We start from the raw sequence: 21,548 nt of genomic DNA, 5'->3' as shown, positions 1-21,548 counted from the left end.
ACGCTACTGACAACCTCCTTACAAAAAAGTCCTACATTTTAGTATTATTGGGTCTAGCATGAATCAAAATCTATTTATTTTACAATTCACACGTCATCTCTCAGGTATCTCAAGATAATAATTTCTCAATATTTTATCTGCTGTAAGCTTAGATATCAAACTCTGTGTATCATTTAGCTCATGAGATCTGATAATTCAGTGTCAGTTAACAAATTAGCATTACATACTTCTGGTTACCAACCGTATTGTTTTTTTAATTCCTATACACCACCCAAAGAACACATTTGCATTTTTTTACTTGCCTCGTTACAAAGGAGGTGTTTTAGACCTCAAGCATCCCTTATTCTGTAACATGTGAAAAAAATATAAACCCACATAGGTTAATAGAAATGTTTTCCATATTGTTTGAAAAGTGTCTTTAAAAGAAAAGGTCAGTAATGTATCAACTAGCAAAACGATTTTTAACCATAAGCTTGTTTTTCAAATGTGTTTTTTCAGGGTGGCAGCTTGTGTGATTGTAAGAAAATCTTATTATGTCACCTTGGTCGATTCTATTTACCGAAAACTTTCAGTGCCTTGAAACGGGCCAATCAGTGCAAGACCAGAAGGAAATCTGCATTGACCCTGGGAAAATGTGTTTAATCACGGATGCAATTTGGAAATGCCCTTGTTTGAAAGAGTAATTTATTGCTGAACAATTCATTACGTCTAATGTGATTTTCAGCAATATCAAGACTGATGTCCCTGGGCAACCCTGCATATTGTTTAGACCACGAGTACTAATAGTACGGCCCGCAGGCCGGCGGCGGCCCGGCAAGCCTTCCTTGGCGGCCCGCAGACCTTGCAGACATTGTACCTGTGTTTTAAACATTTTTTTTTAAAGAGTATCAGCAAACACCGCCGCAGCAGCACGGACTCTGAGGCACAGCTCTAGGGGGGCCGTGCGATTCCAGCAATAGTCAGATTGGAGATGCAGGGCCGCTAAGAAGAAGTGAAATACAACAAAGCCTCATTAACAAGCAAATGGTCTTTTACAGACATGTGAAGTGCTCTGGTGTGGCTGTGTGTGTGCCCGGGAAGCTGTCTCAGCCTGGGCTGCCACACACACGGGGTGAGGTGACAGACAGAGGGTGACAGAGGGAGGGAGAGAGAGGGAGGGAGACAGAGAGAGAGGGAGGGAGACAGAGGGAGGGAGACAGAGGGCGACAGACAGAAAGAGGGAGGGAGGGAGACAGACAGAGGGAGGAGAGCGGCAGAGGGAGGGAGACAGAGGGAGTCAGAGGGAGGGAGACGGAGAGAGAGGTAGACAGAGGGAGATGGAGACAGAGAGAGGGAGACAGAGGGAGACAGAGACGGAGACAGGCAGCGGGAGAGAGTCAGGGGAGGAGAGACAGACAGAGGGAGACAGACAGAGGGAGACAGAGAGGTAGGGAGACAGAGAGGAAGGGAGGCAGAGAGGGAGGGAGACAGAGAGAGAGGGAGACAGAGGTAGGCAGTCAGAGGGAGAGAGAGAGAGGGAGAGAGAGGGAGGGGGACAGACAGAGACAGACAGAGGGAGGAGGGCGACAGAGGGAGGGAGACAGATAGAGGGAGATAGAGGGAGGGAGACCGAGGGAGACAGAGGGAGGAGGGCGACAGATAGAGGGAGGGAGACAGAGGGAGGGAGAGAGAGGGAGGGAGACAGAAGGAGAGAGAGGGAGGGAGGGAGACAGAGAGAGGGAGACAGAGAGAGAGCGGGAGACAGAGTGAGTGAGACAGAGAGAGAGGGAGAGAGATAGAGAGAGGGAGGGAGACAGAGAGAGAGAGAAGGAGGGAGAGAGAGGAAGGGAGAGAGAGGGAGGGAGACAGAGAGAGAGAGAGAGATAGATAGAGAGATAGAGAGAGAGAGGGAGGGGGGAGAGAGAGAGAGAAAGATGTGTGTATGTCGGGTCTGGTGGCTCAGTGGACGAAGGCGTCCTCTGCAGAGACCTGTGTTCAACTTCATGGTCACAGTTTTTTGGCTCTAGCCCCGCCCCCCTCCCCCATTGACCCTGCCCCCACCCGAGCGGCCCTCCGCCACAAACCACACTGTAAATTTGGAAAGTTTGTGAGTACCCATGGTTTAGACCAAAGGAAGGGCAGAAGCCACAGTGCAGTAACTGTGTTTTGGAAGACATGTGGGCGATCAGTGGTGCCCTTGTCTCTTACTGATAGTACAACTGAGCTTCTGTGGCATCTACCAATGCTAAGAATGACCACTGCAGAATCTCTAGCAGGAACTAGCAGCTAATGCCAACCCTGCTGATAGTTATAAGCTAAATGAGGTATTACTTTCTAAACGTAATTCCAGGAAATTATTCTTCATTGCTAAACTGTTTACTGATGCTGCATATAACAAGCCACATGCTCAAATGATCAACAGTGTCGCAAAAAAACAATGTATTATTTTGATTTCTAGCCAATTTTTTTTTCAAAAGCCTAGCTCTTTAAAATGGGTGTCACATGTTCAGTCTTGGATTTTAAAATTCATTTAAATGTAGTCTTTTGGAAATTTGCATTCATAAAAAAAAACTGGCTTTGCTTATTGCTTCTTCTCCCCTTGGTTGGCTGTCAAAACACAGTGATGCTTTTGAGGATTTATAGCAGATAGGTAATGAGATTGCTGAATGTTAAATGCAGCATTCAGAATTCATTAGGAGGGAAGGGGATGGTATGGAGGAGGGGTTGTTGTGATATTGTAGGAATAGACTACATTGATTTCCGTAGAAACCTGAAAAATATATGTAAGGTGATTTTTAGAGCTATAAGGACATCTCACAAGGGCTTCTCTGTGGGATGTGCACGATGCACTCATTCTGTGTGGAAAAGACTTAATTGCAGAAAGTGTGAAATTTTTCATTCTGGACACTTACAAATTTGTCTTGGAAACTTAAAAAAAAATCTGAAGGTCAGCCACTTTTATGCCTTTTGTTTTCTGAGGGAAACCATGACTTTTAAGAGGCAGTTAATGTTGCACACTGCCCACGGTCACCCAAAACGCTTTCCCACGTCTGAGAAACGCTAGAACGTTTTTGGCGCCAAAACAAGCAAGTATTTTTTGTAGGAAAGCGTCATTCTTTTCATACTTTTCCTTGCAAATCTGCAAAAATTAAGCTGTTTCAAAGTGACAAAAAATGCGGTGCACATCGGTAGCCACGTAAATTAGCTAGAAAACAGAATATCAAGTTTCAGCACAGTGCTAACACTGCAAAGAAAATGTGGGAGGGAAGAAGGTAGGCGAAGTCGAATAAAAGGTGAGAGACGATTTGTGCTGTGGATGAAAACTGTGGGCACCTCTCGTCTGCACAAATGAGAATATAGGTTTTTAGTAAACTCTGAATTTCGACACTGGGTTAAAAGCTTTATACATAAATTGAACACGAAAATCATGTCGAAAACTCACAATATTTTTTCTCTCTTCATTTATTATTCGTTTCTAACTTTATACTTTTTATATTTTTATATATTATTCGTTGCTCTTTTTCTATTCTTTCTTTCACTTTCTGCTATTTCATCCTTCTTTCTCTCTTAAACCTAATGATGCTGTAAACGCATTTCCTATCATGCAGGCAGTTATAATTTAGGCACATTTTAGTGCTCTGCCGAGCAAAAGAACAGTGCCAGCTGCGTGGTTTGGTGTCTAGGTGGTGTTTACAATGCTCTTTACGTTAACAGAGGGAGGTATGTTTTCTGCACGACTTGAAATTACATTGCTTAAAATTTGAAGGGCTGTTTGAATAGTCTGATGAGGGAGTTCAGAAAGGACTTGGATAGCTGCTGATATAATCCTGGTACTTACATTTGGCATCGCTATCTACTATTAAATACCTGACTAAGAGCCTTGAACAAGTAATCTATGTATCACTAAGCCCATTTGACTGATTGTTAAGCACTCTTGCAAATTAGATTGTTCATGTTACACTGGAAATGTTTTGATGTTTAGTTGAAAATACACATTAAAAAACCAAAAAATAAGAAATGATGTATTATATCTTCGATTTGTTATTCGATTCTTTTGGGCCCCCTCCATTTGTATTAGTCTATACCACAAATACGTCATTAGGCTGTCAATAAATGGAGTGCTTTTTCTTGATCATCACAGATATGACACAACAAATATATTGTATTCAGCAAGATTATCGTGTTTGCTCTAGTGCAAATATATAGATAACCTTATCAGAGTGATATGTAACCTTTCCTCATTCTATCGGAATGTTCCATTAGCAGCAGTCAGGGCACTGAATTTTGTGCCAACTTTTTTTTCCTCTGGTTAACTTTTGAGTTATTTAAGGTTTGTTGTCAGTAAAGCAGTTTGGAATGGAAAGTGTGACAAGACCTAGAAAGATGAACGTATAAGTATTCGTTCTTTAAACGTGCTAACTTGCATGGAGCCCAGACAATTATTTAGTTTGTGTTTTTTTCATAGATTCTAATGTTACACATTTTCATTTACTGGCATGATACTGAGAGGCAGCAAAAAGTTTAATGCCATTGTAAAGATTGTGCATACAGTTCTCAGCTTGGATAATAATTTCAATGTACAAATTATGATACGTCTGTATAGTAGGACCAGAAATACAATATGTATATAATAGGATATCATATGCAGAAGAATTACAGTATGTAAATGTCTCCCTAACACAACATGGAAATAAATATGATGTTAAAATAAAAAAGAACTAGAGAGCTGAACCAGATGAGGGATTTTAACATAACACAAAAGATGTATTTTCATAGCACACATTCACCGCGTAGATGGGCTCTCGGCACTATTCACACATAGCAGATGTTCTACTGTTACCCAACTCAGTGGCACTCATCTTATCGACCTTGCCAGGATGAAAGGCTGAGTAAACCTGACAGGATAAAAATCGGTGGCTTTGGGGTCAAACACAGATCTCTGAAGGGGATTTATTAGTCCACTAAGCTACCAGACCTGGCCTAGTCAACGACAAATAATACTACTAGGCTTTTGCACTTATAAAAGTCCTATAGTTTGATCTTGCAGCTCAAATAGTAATAAAGTTGGCTGCGACTCAGAATATGAAAGTCTTAACGCTACATAAGGGGGAATATTGCTCGGCACCCTTGGACCAGTCTGACAGATGTAGCTGTTGTTCTTGTCTGTAGCATTCCACGTGCAAGGTATATAATAATGCACCGCGTTTTTCTCTTCAGATGTTCATTGTGTTATTTTTTTCGAACCGGATGCTAGTGGGAAAATAATGCAATTACTCTCAGCCTCTTGACAGCCCTCCAAATCTTGCTTCCAGCTTAGCTGCTCAGACCATCCAATGGGGGCTCCGGGGACATGAACCAGATTGGAAGACTAGCAGCAGACAGATGGTTATTTGTAATCATCATGTAAATGTTAATCCTATAAAGATTTTTCGAGCCTCAGAGATGTTGTACTGGGAAGTAGGATTAGGGGTATTATTGTGAGACAAGACTATTTCTGCTGTCCCGCCATGCCTGGAGCATCATTACCAGTTCTTAGATTCCTTTACACCTTTTAAATATGGACCAGTTCTTAGATTCCTTTACACCTTTTAAATATGGAGGTAAATTATACATTTTTCTCACCAGTACTCAACATCAACCAGAAGGGTGTCTGAATGAGGCCATGTTTTCGCAGGTGCTGCCATTTTATTGCCTTCATGTCTCCATTTTAGTAACATGTTTGAGCCACGTAGGTGCGATAATTCAAGAGGTTTCTCTAAATTCTGTATGCCGAAGAGCACGCCCGCACCAGTAAATGCATTATTGCTCTGTTCAAGAATCTGCTCACAATTACACGGTACTTTTTGTCAATGGCTGTGTTTAAGGAACTGTAGGATGAACATCAATTGAAACAAATCCAGTGGTTCGAACATACAATATATCATTTTTATGTGGTCATGTAGTACATTCCACTTTTAAGTCTATCTGTTGCCTTTTAATATTAAATGGCTGTTGCTCTTAGTATGAAATTGTGAAGGTTATACCTATTGTTTTTATACCAACCCCATCTTACAAATCAGGGGTGGGTATAGGATATAAGTGAAATACAGACGAATTTGAACGTCTTGGTAATGATGATCTTAAGTGTGTCAATAATTATGCCTGAATTGACAACACATCACATCAGTCTACTCACATTTAGTTCTTTAAAATATGCATAGAGTGGGCTTTGGCTCCAACCAGGGGTATTTCTCTCTCGCTTGATGCTACTGGCTGTTTGGTGTAACGTTCAACCACTCAAAAGTGCACTGAATCATCACACATTCGATTATTTATCGCATTGATGCATTGTATACCTAAAGTGAGGTTTTGTTGTGTGTTTTTGCCCTGTAGTAGGCTTTTCTTTAATGTTTTAGTCCTCACTCAAAATGCAAGCCAGGCTTTGCTGGTAGTATGGTGAAGCACAACTCGTCCTAACTCAATGCAGTCAAGGGCAAAAGCTTTAAAGATTGTGTTTCTTGCAAAGATACAACAGTAACAGTGCCTGTGGGTCATATTACCACAGTGGCTATACATAGGAGCGAATGTGGTATTGATTAAATTTTGTATCTGAGATCTTAAAACCCACAGTTCTGTGCAATCTGATGGTTTTTTAACTACTTTTAATATTCAACCCTACCTAACCTTTGTACCTAGTGCCCATGATAGATTTGTATTAACTCGTTTTAGGTTGGGGGTCTTTCATAGGCTAGTTACTTTTCCCACAAGGAATGACTGGTCTCAAAACCTCCAACTATGCCCCTGTGATAATACTTTACTACAATCAACGTTACATGTTACTTTTTTCTGTAAGTTTTACTCTGCACCCAGGAGCTCTCTCCTTGTACCTATCCTGAATCACTGCGGGCTACGTCAATGCCGTCCTGCTTTCTTGGCTCTCCAATATCTAGATAATGAGCATAGCGTTTTCAGAATAACAATCTTTCTGAAAAAGGTGCTGAGCGTAAGGAAACAAAGGTGTATTTAATTGTTTTTAATGAGTTATGGATCTCTTTTTAAATCTATTGTATGAAGGCTTTCTAAATTGAATATCTTTTTTAACTTTATGTATTTAACCAATAATGTAATTCTTATCTGAACCATGTTTGTATGAATTGTAAGAATGTTTTTAAACTTTGAGCTTTTATGATTGTTTGTTTACTCAATCGAATAAAGCCTTCTTTGACTTGACTTGACTATTAATTAAATAATGTGTTGGCAACATCAATGCCCTGGAAGGCTGAGATCAAAGGCACCATCAAGGTAAAAATAGGCATAACCTATAATACCGAGTAAGTGGAGTCTATGAATGTCTCACCCAAACATTGCATCATCATTGATAGCACTTTCCAAGCTAGAAGGTCATAATGGAACAGTATGCAGGTCAGTTGCATAATAGTATGTGTGGTAATGATGATGCACTGCACCAGGAAGTCTTGTGGAAGCACTGTTGAAGGGTTGAGGATATCACAAATGCTGTGTTTTGGTCACATCTCACTGTAAATGCTACCGTCCTCAGACAGACAATTTGGTCCATTTCCAATATCTATTAAAGCATGCAGGGTACCTTCTGACTGCTAAGGGGAAATCTTCAATTCCAAGTGCGAATGGTTCTTGTTCAGAATTCCTCATTATTTGTTCGAACTAAATGCTTTCAGGTTCTTGATCAGCTGCTTCTTGTGAGCCCATTTCATTCAGTATGCCTTATACCCAGAAACAAACTATTCAACTACAGTGCTACTCTGCCAACCTCCATGTAATTTAGATAAAATTATGTCCTGGAATGAGTATAATTTCTTTGGTAGACTATCATCAAATGTTCTTATTGACTACTTTAAAAGCATCTTCTCAGGGACCACTAATTTAGGAGGAAAACTGCATTCTGTTTGGGGTTTCCTCTATTTAATGCCCTTTAGGGCATTCATCTTCTTCCCTCTGAAAATCAATCATATATCCAACGTCATTTTGTTAGGAAAACACATATACAATAATATGTAGATTGTGCAGTAACAAGCTATACTTTAGAAAATCTTGCTGACCCTTGTATTTACAAAGCACTTTTCCATATTTCCTCATAGTACTTCGTGACGACTTCCGGCAAAATCCTACAGATGTGGTTGTGGCAGCTGGGGAACCTGCAATTCTTGAGTGCCAGCCACCTCGAGGACATCCTGAACCGACAATCTACTGGAAGAAAGATAAAGTTCGGATAGATGACAGAGAGGAGCGAATAAGTGTAAGTGAAGCAAGAACATGTTTCTAGGTTTTAATTTAATATTAGTTGACGGTTTATTGCAGAAGTGCCCGGTATGGGTTTCGAATGGCTATATTAATGTCAGGATTCACAAAAAAGACACATTCATATACAATTCAGGATAAATGTAACTCAGTAACATTCAGTGGTTAGGCAAATTATCTGCCACGAGTCTAGCCGTTCCTGACATAAGTTAAGCATTCACTACAATTTTTCCACTTTAATTGTTTCTTAAACAAAATGCATGCACTTAATTTCATTAAAAGTAGTTCCTTAGAACATACAAATTGAATGGTTATGGAAATTCAATGTAGGTGTCTCCTTTAACATGTTAAGTAAGATATCAATGCTGTTTTTAAGAAAGAAAGCTTAGGAAATCCAAGGGTTATAAGAAGTACTATCAAGCATGTCTTCACAATTAAGAATTTGTGAAAAAATGCTGCTCTGTTTTCTTTAGGATCCCATGCATGATTTACAATATTTCGCAAAAAAATAACACTCTTTAGGATTAGGTAATATATCCAATAAGAGGAAAGTGGTCTTATTCAATCAAATCATGTATAAAAGTTGCATTCTTGTGATGGGCGTTTTGTTTTGGAGTGTAGGTTTGGAAAAAGAGTTGGTTCTCAGATCTGCGCTCCAGTTTGCATTAAAAAAATGTGTACCAAGCGGAACTTGCTCAAACAAACTCACATAGCAATACTATTGTGTGGTCTACCGAAAGCCTCAGATTTTCCTAAAATGGAATACTCTTCATGGTTCGCTGAAACGTTTGGTAGGAAATTGTCAACTCATCTCAAGTTTTGAAATCCATGGCAGACATCTTAATGCTGGGTTAAAACATCTAAGAATTGACAGTCTCTGGTCCTGGAGAATTTATTTTAAAATGAAATATGAGATATAATTAATCAAAACTCCCATCCTAGTATATTGGGCGTTTGAAAACCAGTTAACCTATTTTAGCATGATAAGTCGTAAATAGGTCCATCATTGTCTGTATTGGACTCGTGTCACACTGCAGGTATGAAGAGATACGCTGTTTCTATGGCATTAAAAACTAGGTCAATCATTACTGCCTAGTCTGTCTTGCCCGTGTTCATCCAATTAGAAAGCAGGATATATTCAGGCCCCATGCAAAGCTAAACAGCGACCCTTCAGTAGTGAGGAACTAAGACACTATTTATCATCTGGATCTGCAGCTTGAATTAATTTTTGGATAATGTTTCTGTTTTCATTACCTTATTTTATGAATGCTATGTATTTCAGGCTTGACCTGGCAATATACTATGCCTTTATGTAGTGCTTGCTTGAATGATGTTTAATTACATTTTTTAGATGCAATATATTTCATCAATTCATTATGTATGATAGCTTTCTGGGTTTCCCGTCCTTATTTCCTCTTCAGATTTCTCAACTTTCACTTTCAAATGCGTTCTACACACAGTAGCGGAAGCTTTGCAAATGAAGGGTATCCTTTTGCTCCATTACCTTTGCTAAGTGTTAGACATGGCATCCTTGGTGTGGTTCCCCCCCTTCATTTTTGCTGGCCTTATGACTTAATACAACTGCTAACCAGTGCTAAAACGCTTTTACTCTATCCTTAAAACATGTTAGATTGGCTTATACCCAACTGACATAGTTAATTTACTTGCAAGTCCCTAGTAAAGTGGCAGTGACTGTGCACATGGCCTGTAAATTAATTTTTATTAGTGGGCCTGTAGCACTGATTGTGCCACCCACTGAAGTATCACTTTAAGCATGTCTCAGGCCTGCCATTTCAGCCTGTGTGTGCTCAGTTTAAACTGCCATATCAGCCTGACAGGGTAAACCTTTTGCCAGGCCCAAACCTTCCTTTTTAATACATACAAGTCAGCCCTAAGGTAGGCCCTGGACAACCCAAATTACAGGGTTAAATGTATTTGAAAAGTAGGACATGTACCTTTAAGGTTTACATGTCCTGGTAGTGAAAAACTCTTTACATTCGTTTTTCAATACTTGAAAGCCTATCTCTCCCATGGCCTAACATTGGGGTTACCTTATGACATGTTATAGATCTAATTTCCAAATGGGAACAGGTTCCAAATGGGAACAGCTACCCAGTCCATGTTTGGGGTGTCTGGAATTGTAATGAAAAATCCTAAATTATGGTGAAGTTGGATTTTAAATTACAGTTTTGCAAATGCCACTTTTAGAAAGCTCACTTACAAGGGGGTTGGACCCTTTAATCAGCTAGGTTGAGCTGCTGTAATAATCATGAAACTGACATAAACCCTGTCTGTAATTATTCAATAATCATCTTTTGATAAGATCAAGTAATTTAATTAACTTAATCTGATTTTCACTTAAGACTTTTTCCTATTTTTATGCATTTTACAAACACTTTACCATATAATTCCGACAATATTTCTGTGTCAGGCCCATTATTTACAGCCCAATCTAAGTAAACCTATCATTTACTGAAATCTAGTATTGCAAAGGAAACATAAATCAAATATATTTGTTATTTAAACATGTATCAAACAGTGTCAAACTTTTAAAATTTCAAAATAAAGCTTACACCAGTCTTATGGTTTTAAAATTTTGAGGTGTCTATTAATAATCTTCTGGTTGACCTCTAATTTTAAATGTCCCAAGGGGGTTATGAAAGTACATTCTGTTAGCGTAGGCTTCCAATGTCTCTTGCAAGGTTGCCTACATTAGGTTCTCACATTAGTTGTAGCAACTCCCCAGGTTAAGTCGTCGACGCGTTTTGAACCTCACAGTTAGTTTAGGGTTTTCATCAGGATCCTGACTGGTTGGTTCTGTGAAATGATGAATAAAGTGAATATCAGATTGTTTGTATTATTACTGTGTCAGGACTGTAATTACTTTAAATTATAGAGACCTGATACCTCTTCAACTCTCCTTGGGCTTATTTCTGCTGTGTTGTTAGAAAATATCACTCAATGCTTTCTGCTTTGTGTGCAGATCATGGTACAGTTGGGGCCTCCTTGTTATTTCTGTGAAAGATAGTCGTATAAGGTGCTGTCCAAGTGTATTTAATCCAATTATTCTTTTTCTATGGTGTTGCTCGTATAAGTACTTGTTGAGACTCACATTAATCTATTTAATTCTCGACAGTTTTCTGCCTTAAAAAGCTAATCGCGATTGTTTGTTGCTCACCAAAATGCATCCTCAAGAGCTACTTGCATGCTCTGTTCTCACCTGCCTACATGACCCTGCGACTGTATGACTGAGTGGCTATAATTTTGTTCATATATAGCAGTCTGTTTACAATGTATAGAAATCCACAAATTAACAATAAATATTAAAGCTACATTGTTGCTAAGGTATGTGGGGGCCAATTTCAGCAGTGCCCTCCACGCCTGTCATACATTGTGAGCTTTGTGCTTATATGCAACTGTTTCCTCGAGAATAAGGCAATAAACTTGAGTCTCAGTAGTAATGGATCATAGACCTTCACAGAACAATGTTTCTTTTTCTTGATCAGTGCACTTATTATCTGTCCATGATCTTGCAACATTGTAACCAAAGCTCATTTGTAAGCAGTCATGCATTTTCTGCAAAAACAGCACATGCAAAGAAGCACTCAAGGACGCATTTTGGAGATCAGCAAACAATCACGATTAGATTTGTAAGGCAGAAAAATGTTGATGAGAATTAAATGGATTAGCGCGTCTCAACAAGTATTTATATGAGCAACACCATAGAAAAATTTAAATTGGATTAAATACACTTGGCCAACACCTTAAACTATTATTTTTCACAGAAATAACAAGTTGCCACCAACCGTTCATGATCTACTCACACAGAAGAAAGTCTTGCTCTTACGTTAAGTCGTCGTCATATACATTTGTTTAATTTAAAGGAAATGGCAGTGTTGTACAATCTTTGGCATAGGCATAGAGGCGTATCGCACTGTTTAAGGCCTGCACCACTGTACAGGCCAGAGTATCCACGACCTCTATCTCGAACCCGAGGTGGACGCACACACTAACTTAGCGTAAGTGCGAGACTGTGGAGTATAGCCCTGAGAAAGTCGTAGGGTGACACACCCATTGACGAAACAGTTGTTGTCTGGCAGAGAAATCCGAATCCAATTAAAGAAAAGATTGCAGAACAAAAGGACGATTGGATGATGCTTATTTGTGTTTATATGTCATTGCGTGTGCTAGGAGACCACTTCTCAAGTAAATCAAATATGTTTGTTATTTGTAACAAAGATTTGAGAACATAAGGAGATTGGATGACTCTTATTTGTGTTTATATATCAGTGCATGTACTATTAGATCTGTTCTCAGGTAGTTTACCTCTGGGTTAGGGATGTAAGAATAACATCCCTTCTCTTTTGAGCACCGCACTGATACAATAGGCTACAATATTTGTAAACTGTGTCCCAAGCACCAAATTCATTCACTCTTCCCTAGTAGACAACGTATTTGATTTACGTTTCCTTTGCAATACTTGATTTCCAGTAAATGATAACTTTACTTAGTTTGGTTTGTAAATAATGGGCCTGACACAGAATTGTTGTCTGAATGATATGGTAAAGTGTTTGAAAAATGAATAAAAATATGAAAAAGTTATAAATGAAAATCAGATTAAGTGAATTAAATTACTTGATCTCATCAAAAGATGTTTATTGAATAATTACATACTGAGTTTATCACAGTTTCTTGACTTTTAGAAAGCTGGCATTTTCCTGCCATTTGGTGCCTGCAGCCACTCTCCGGGTTGCATGACTGGGTGTAGTTGGCAGGCTTTGTGTATGCCTCCTAGACAGCCACACACAATTGGGAGTTTAGGTATCACTGGATACCATCACTGGCAGGATGAGAGAGAGGAGTTGGGCCCAACCCTACTTACACTTGAATAGACTGTGTCCTGCCACCACATGAAGGGCTGCAAAAACCCTGTATTTAGTTTGGAGCCAGGGCCAGGAAGGCAGGGTACCTGTGAACTTCAAAGGTATGCTTCTAGAAATGTCTCCCCACTTCAAAGACTCAACTGAGTATAGATACTGGACCTTAGACACCAACTTTTCTGTACACTTCTGGACCTGTGGATGCTCTGCCATAAAGATGGACTGCTGCACTCCAGAAAGGACTGCTATTCTGTTGGACTTCTGCTCTGAAAGGCTGATGCCCTGCTGTGCTGACCTGCTGCCTACTGCCCTCTTGACTGGGTGAGGACTGGATCTGCATTCTCTTGAACTCAGAACCCAGAGTGACTCCAAGGGCTAGTTGGCTGACCTCTTGACTGAAGCCCCAGGTACACAATAGGCTTCCAGCAAGCTTGCACCTATACCTGGACTCTGCCATATGCGAGTCTGTCCTGCCAACTGGTGCCACCCCAGTCCTTGACTCTTGCAAGTGGGCTTAAGGTGCTCTGCCAGCTTCTGTGGATCCAGAATGAACTGCTGCATCGCCTTTGCATGGCGTAAACCAGAGCAGAACAGAAGCATTGCCACTGCTGCATGCATTGGATCCCGTTGCAAAGACCTGCATCACCTTCGTAGCCCCATCGGAACCACCACTGCAGCGCATCTTTGGGGCAGGCCATTTCATCTCTTTTCGACAGCAGCCTCGACATTGACAATGGACTCTGCATCGCAGCTCCTTCGAACTAACGCATTGCTTCAATTGCACGCTGCATCCTAGATGCCGGACTTCTCATCGTAAGCCCCATGACTGGGTCTTTGATGCAAGACCTCTCATCGCAGCATCTTGGAACCGACGCATCGCTTCGGTTACGCAACACATCTTTGACGCGGACCCTCGCAATGCCCTACAATCTAGGATTTATGATACTTTAATCAACGGGACTAACTGGATCCCTGTAGCCAGCCCATGCTCCATTGCGATTGGCCTGTATCAGGGACTTCTTCCCGGTCCGGGATAACCAGATATCCACAGTTGATGCTTTGAACGTTTTGGCACTATTTTCACTAAAATCTTAAAAACTTGAATGTTTCCAGTTGTACTAATTGGCTATTTGTTGTTTTGGTCTTGTTTTATTTATGAAAGAAAGTTCTGTTTTAATAACTTGGTGTGGAATCCTTTTTAGGTTTTCTTTGAACAGCGCTTGCAAAATCTATTGTTTTTAATATAAACTTAAAAGGGACTGTGATCCTGCCTCCTCTCTTTCCTTGCTTCTCATTGGTTTCTGTGTGTGCTACTTACTTTTCCTCAATTTCTATTGGCTGTAGCATATTTTCCTGCATCGACCAATAGTTGTTCCTCCTCTGCTTTTCTTACCAGTTTCCCTGTGCCGAAATACCATTAACATCCTCTTTGTGGAACTATTCATATAATAATTTTATTTTTTCATTCAGTCTTACCTCTTTTCACTTTTTACTCGTGCAGCATATTCATATATCAATTTATCACCCAGGAGATTAAGTGATTTGCATAGAATCACAGGATGTTGCTGCTACCGAGACTTGAACCGGGATCCCCGACTCTCGAGTCAGGAACTCTGGCCACTGCGCCACATCCTCTCCACTCCTGTGTTATTCGTTAGGGAGCTCTTTCCTTCTCTCTGACGATAATTGATAACAAGAGTACTTTATTCATCACATTGGCGAAACTGATGCATTACCAATGTTTGTTGTGTGGTGTTTTCACTTTATTATGGTTTGAAGTGTTGCACAAATATTTTGCACGTTGCCTCTAAGTTAAGCCCAACTGCTATGTGCCCAGCTACCTGAAGGTTGAACACAAGTTAATTTAGGGTTGGCTTGTGCCTCACCCTGACAAGGATTGTGGTTGCTGCTTTCTCATTGTCATGCAACGGGTCATGCTGCGACCCTCGGCTCACTCCACTGCCTCTCTGGCATCCTGTGTTATCCAGCAGGACATCGTAACATTTACCTTCAGCTTGGGGAGCCCTGCAAGAGGCTGCAGAAGGTCATTCTTTGCCTCGGGTGGGCTGGATGCATTCCTCTCCTTAGGGACCATATTCTTCTTCTCTGTAGTTTCTTCATCCCAGAATTCCTGGGGAAGGGTTTTATTTAACCAATCCAACATGGAGGCTCTATCATATATTCCTGTAAGGATTTCCCAATCCATCATGGCAGTATCGCTTCTTCCTCTGTCACTTCCTGTGTTTTTGGCATATAAGAAGCAGAACTGTTTTTCTCCTTGCATTGCAACACTCCTCGCTCCTGCTGGTGTATCTTCGCTCCTGCTGGTGTATCTTTACTCCTGCTGGTATCTCTTTGCTTCTGCTGGTGTCTCTTCGCTTTTGTTGGTGTCTCCTCGCTCCTGCTGGTGTTTCCTCGCTCCTGCTGGTGATTCTTGCTGCTGTTGTTTCCCTTCTGAGCCTTGTCTGCTCCTTCTGAGCCTTGCTGCAGTCCTGGTCTTCTACCACCAGTACCAGTCCTCATCAGTCTCCTGGGAGTTTCCAATCGCCAGCAAAGATTTTTCCCTTTTGGGTTTTTCATCTTCATTCCTCCCTCTGGATGGCACTATGTGCTTAAACGTTCCCTTCTCTGTGGCATCATGGCTACCAGAAGGGGTCACCCCTTCTTTTGGCAGACAAGAACAGTAAAAACCTGGGCTTGTGGATTTTCCCATCACTCCAAGGCTGCTAATAGAAGTCCGTCTACTGAGGAACCTGACAGACCAGAGCAACAACTCAATTTCTCACAGTATCCAAAGACAGTCAACTTACGGGTCCTTGACAGAGTTTCCCTGCCAGTCACATCAGTTTTCTGTTGATACTTTTTGAGACATTATTCAAGGATACTCTTTGAGCTTCTTCAAAGGCAGGATTGGCAACTAGATGTAGTAGGAATTTCACGTTGGAAACAGGTTTCATGTAACTGGACACACCATTAGAGCCACGTTCATGCACTTAGAATGGAATTGTAGGGATTTTATAATTTATTCTGCATCTTTCTGAACATACATTTATTTATTTATTTATTTATTTATTTATGGGCTTGTAACGCGCCGGCATCACACCCGAAGGTGTATCTCCGCGCGGTGCTGTGAAGGAACAGGTAGAGCAGCGCTCCAACTAGAACAGGGTAGTCTTAAGGTGTTTCCTGAAGGCTAGATGGCTAGGGCAATCTCTGAGGGAAAGAGGAAGACTGTTCCACAGACGTGGGCCCATGATGGAGAGGGAGCGACCTCCTTGTCTGGTCTTGTTATGTCTAGGAACCTGAAGTAATAGCTGATTGCTAGACCTAAGAATGCGGGAGGGGCGGTGGTATACAAATTTCTCGGCCAGGTAATGTGGACCGAGGTTGTGAAGACTCTTGTGCACCACACAGCAAATCTTGAATTCCACCCGTTTCCGGATGGGAAGCCAATGGAGGGCCTTAAGGAGGGGCAAGGATGGGGTTCTAGGGGGGGCATTGGTCACCAGGCGGGCCGCAGTGTTTTGAACCACCTGAAGTTTATTAAGCACTCCTTCGTTGGCTGCTAAGAATAGGCCATTGCAATAGTCCAGGCGACTCAAAACGAGGGCCTGGACCAAGGTCTTTCTTGTATGGTCAGGTAGAAGGGGGAACACCTTACGAAGGAGGCTAATAATGTGAAAGCAGGAACCCGCCGTGGTGCTGGCATGATGAGCAAGGGTGAGATCATGATCTAGACGGACCCCCAGATTTTTCACCACCTGTTTAGGGGATGGGGCCTGACCCAGACTGGGGGGCCACCAGTCAGGGGTCCACAGGGTTTTTGCCCCTCCGAATAGCATGACCTCAGACTTTCCCACATTACACTGGAGAAAGTTCTGGGCCATCCAGCTGGCGATCGCAGTCATGCCGTTGGAGAAAGCTTGTCTTATCTCCGGGGTAAAGTCTTTAAAAGTGAACAGCAGCTGCGTATCGTCAGCGTAGGAGATAGGCATGAACCCGAAAGACCTCACAATGTTAGCCAAAGAGGAGACATATACGTTAAACAACGTAGGGTTGAGACAGGAGCCCTGCGGGACTCCTCTGGTGATGCTGGCCGAGGGGGAGCTGAAGGAACCCATATTCACCTTCTGGGTACGCTCAGAGAGAAAGCTGGTGAACCACGCCAAGGCGGCTCCATCAATACCAATCTCCTTTAATCTGGTAAGGAGGATTGCGTGGGATATGGTGTCGAAAGCTGCGGACAAGTCCAGCAGCACCAACACCACTGACATCCCTCTGTCCAGGGACAAGCGTATAGCATCCGTGACGGAGAGGAGAGCCGTCTCGGTGCTATACCTGGGCCTGAACCCCGACTGAGAGTGGTCCAGACAGCCGGCCTGCTCAATAAAGCTGGAAAGATGGTGATTCACATGCTTCTCCATCAATTTGCTGATGAACGGCAAGAGGGAGATAGGCCTCAGATTAGTCATATCAGACCAGGGGATGGAGGTGTTTTTCCTGATAGGCTTGACCATGGCCTCCTTCCACTCCCTGGGGACCAGTCCCTCAGAGAGAGAGCGATTGATCACCGTCTGAATGGAAGGACTGAGGACACTCCCAATGAGGTGCATGACACGGGCAGGAACAGGATCCACTGGGCTGCCTGATTTAATAGTCCCGATCAGGGAGTTGACTTGGTCCAAGCTAATCTCGGGAATAGAGGACAGCGTAGCGGAAGCAGCACCGACTGTTCCGGGCTGGGGGCTAAAAGAGGGGACCGTCTCCTCAGTAGGTGGGCTTATTTGGGAGATGTTACGATAAATGGAATCGATTTTATTGGCAAAAAAACCAGCGGTATCCTCACACAGTTTTTGGGTCAGCATTTCAGGACTGTCACAGGCGACGGGCTTGGTAAATGTGCAAAGAACCTGGTATAGTAGTTTAGGGTCGTTGCCAGCCTCAGACAGTTGGAAGACAATGTGGGATTTACGGGCAGCTCTGATGTTTTTCTGATAGAGTCTCATGGCTGAGCCATAGCGATCTTTATCGGTCATACTGCGTGAGATTCTCCAGGCTTTCTCCAACTTCCTGCAGGCCTTTTTCTCCGCACGCAATAGGTCAGAGTACCATGGTTCCTGCCTGCGGTCAGAGCGCCGATTACAGCGTCTTAAAGGGGCAATTAGATTGACCGCCGTGATCAAGGCATCATTGTATTTAGACAGAGCCGAACTGGTGGAGTCAGAGGGGAGAAAATCGGGAGGTACGAAAGTAGATTTAAAAGTGTCAGCGGACACCTTATACCACTGCCTGCGCCATAACATAATTAAGTATTTATCAGTCTCAATTTCATTAATTAGCTATGAAAGATTAACCTGGAATGTCTTTTTTTTAAAATTAGGAGATATCAAGTTGACTCCATTGTGTCCTCCTATGCAACTATAACAACATATATGATAATGTACACTGAATGAAAGATGATCCAATCTGCACAATATTTTAATTTTTTATTAATAAAAATAATGTCAAACTGGTAAAAGCAATGAGGTTACCCATCTACCAGGTTGGCTGTACCATTAAACGCCCCTCCTTTCGCTTAAAAGGTAAATATTCTATTTTGGGTCCTCTAACATTATATTCAATATTGTACATACATTCCTAAATACGTATATCAAAGCTGCTGACAACTACCCTATTGCACAGTGGTGCAAAAGTAAAATAGCATTGTTATCGTCTAAAAGTTCAAATGTTTTACAAAAAAATGTTTTTTTATATTTCAGATACGCAGCGGAAAACTCATGATCTCCAATACCAGAAAGAGTGATGCTGGAATGTATACTTGTGTCGGAACCAATATGGTCGGAGAAAGAGACAGCGATCCGGCGGAGTTGACAGTTTTTGGTACTGTTTCTTTCCTTACATTTTCCTTTGAAGAAAGATTAGTTGCTATGTACTTAGTTCTTAGTGAATGACATATTTTTGCAAGGATTATTGGCGTCACTCCATAAACACCAAGCAATTAATTAAATGATTGACTTGCTCTTGCTCTAGGGAACTTTTAGTTGGGGCTCAATAATTTATATTCTCACAAAACAGTTTAATGATGTAATTGTTACTCAGTTACATTGATAGAAAAAATTGTGCCTTAACGCTTAAAAATAAGAGGGGCGCTGTAAAGATGAGTGTAATTGCCCATGGTAACTTTATTTAAACAGAGCGTGTACTACGTGCTTCATTACAAAATTAGAATTTAAACATTCTTTAAAATTTTCGTTTTGACAGTTTTTGAAGTGTATAGCTAAGTGGCACGTTAAGTGTCTACTGTCATCCAGAAAAACATATGACTGCAAAATATTATTTCCCAGCAAGAAAGGAAATATTCAAGAAGAAAGGTGAAAAACACTTTCATGTTAGCATTTGCATTCATCTCAAATATGTTTAAAAAATAAAATGTGTTCAACTGCTATTTCAAAATTGCAGAGATGTGGCAGGTAGTTAGTGCAGATGAAAGAATCTTACTTCCAATCTTGATACTCTCGAGTTAGAATATAGTCAATTACTGAACATCCCTACAGGTCCCCAAACTTTGATGCACAGTAACAAGCTAGCAACAAGTCATAAAGATCATTTGCCCCCAAGGGAGAATAAATATAGAGGGAGGTTAGCTAAGTGAACTCCTGCCAGAAGCCATGAAGTGGGTAACTGGATAATAGCCGACATTAGGAAACCTTACTGTGGGAGACTGTTCAGTTGTGTCGCTTGCATCCACCATTAGCGATGCTGCTGTAGACTCCAGATGAAAGGTCATGGATAGACAAGGGAAAATCAATAGGGATACAAGTACAGAAGAAACGGATTTCAAGCTGTAGTGCTATTTTATAGACATGTTGCCATACTGTGCGGTAAGAATACAAGTAGATTAAGTATCAAAATAACTGCAGTTGAAAGCATATCTGCATAGCTGCATGACAAAAAAAAAATCCCATAGCTCTGCATTACAATGATAAAATATGTGTTGTTACCCTTAGAAATTGAAATGCTACCCTATTTAAAAATGAAAAATAACTTCATGTTGCTAACAGTGTGTCAGTTCCATCCAGTGGGAAACCCCACTTTCCAGGTAAATAGGCTCTTTTTATCTGGTAAAAAAGTGAGAACATGCATCTGCATATAAAAATGTAGGCTATATACTATTATGTGTTTATTTTATGTTTTGATTCAAAAGTGGATATTTTTTTTATTTTTAGAATATGTACAAACACTACATCTGTATATGTTGAAATAGCCATCTCTTGTGCAACTACTATAAACGCAGGTCACGCCCTATTATCACCTGCACTTGATTATTGACTTATTAGATGAATTCCACGTGCTCCATGTTTCAGCCTTGAACTGAATGTATAGTTTATAATATGAATTGACTGGAGAACAAACTAATACAGAAATCGAAAACTGCAAGACATATGCCTTTTTAGGAAATTGATAACATTAATGTTAAACTTATTTTGTACTGAGTTGACGTGGCATGGCAAAAAAGCAAGCCAGTTTCTACCCCTTAGTGAAATTAGGCAAATTACTAGATTTTCGGCTCCTGTCAAGTTTTTAATGAAGCACTTAAGTAATGTAGATGTAGCTAAAGTGTCTTCCCTTTGATTTTACTTACAAAAACACCAAATGCTTCTATTGGCACTGATTGTGTACATGTCCAATAGAATGAAGCGGAGCTGATGTACTACAGCAAAGTACTCTACAACCTCATAAACCAATCATGTTTTCATTTACTTTCAAAGTAACAAATAAGGGCTTCAAACAACATTTTACTTTATCTCCAACTCCTCACATCCACCTGTACTTTTATATTCTCTTTCTGCCTCAGTGATCTTATGGACGTACACTCAGTATTTCAGATTAGTAAATGTTGCTGTGAATGAGAAGGACATTTTGTAGAGGGCCCTCGCATGTTATCAAGGTTTCCGCAACCTTGCTCAAGACTGTTAATGAAACTTTGATATTTGAAATATGAATCAGTAGCCAGCACGTAAAGCTCTGCATCATTAAAGACCATTTCTAATATTTTTAAATTAATAATCCATCAGTAATCAGTGAATCCAGTAAGGAAAAGTAAAAACTATTGATCGACATACTTTTTATGTGCTGGCGACCGCTATAGACAAACGAGTTTCTTCTAACATATTTCAGTCAGATGATTAAGATGTCAACAGAAGATTCATCATATGTCTAAATGACATATTGTTAGAACTGGGGGTCTTTAGCTGGCAGAGGTAGGTATGTTTGACCAAATAGGGACCCTTGCTTCTAGTCAGGGTAAGGGGGATACACTCTTTAGATAACCCCTGCTCACCCCCTTGGTGGCTTTGCAGGAGCAGACAGGCTTATTCCAAAGGCAATGTGTAAAGTATTTGTACCAACACTCACAGTAACACAGTGAAACCA

At 41.0% G+C, this 21,548-nt stretch overlaps 1 protein-coding gene across 13 annotated transcripts in view; it reads left to right on the top strand.

Moving 5' to 3' along the window:
- ROBO2 (roundabout guidance receptor 2) overlaps positions 1–21,548 on the top strand; it is a 746,476-nt gene that overhangs the window by 469,414 nt on the left and 255,514 nt on the right. For all 13 annotated transcript variants that reach the window (XM_085623038.1, XM_085623035.1, XM_085623037.1 and 10 more), the window contains exons 3-4: positions 8,076–8,233; positions 18,875–18,995. In XM_085623038.1, coding sequence (XP_085479164.1) covers positions 8,076–8,233; positions 18,875–18,995 — 279 coding nt within the window. The remainder of the gene's footprint in view (positions 1–8,075; positions 8,234–18,874; positions 18,996–21,548) is intronic.

The sequence above is a fragment of the Triturus cristatus genome, chromosome 8, assembly GCF_964204655.1.
Source record: "Triturus cristatus chromosome 8, aTriCri1.1, whole genome shotgun sequence".
Taxonomy (NCBI): domain Eukaryota; kingdom Metazoa; phylum Chordata; class Amphibia; order Caudata; family Salamandridae; genus Triturus; species Triturus cristatus.
Note: the sequence above shows the minus strand (reverse complement) of the source record. Positions and strands in the feature narration are given on the sequence as shown.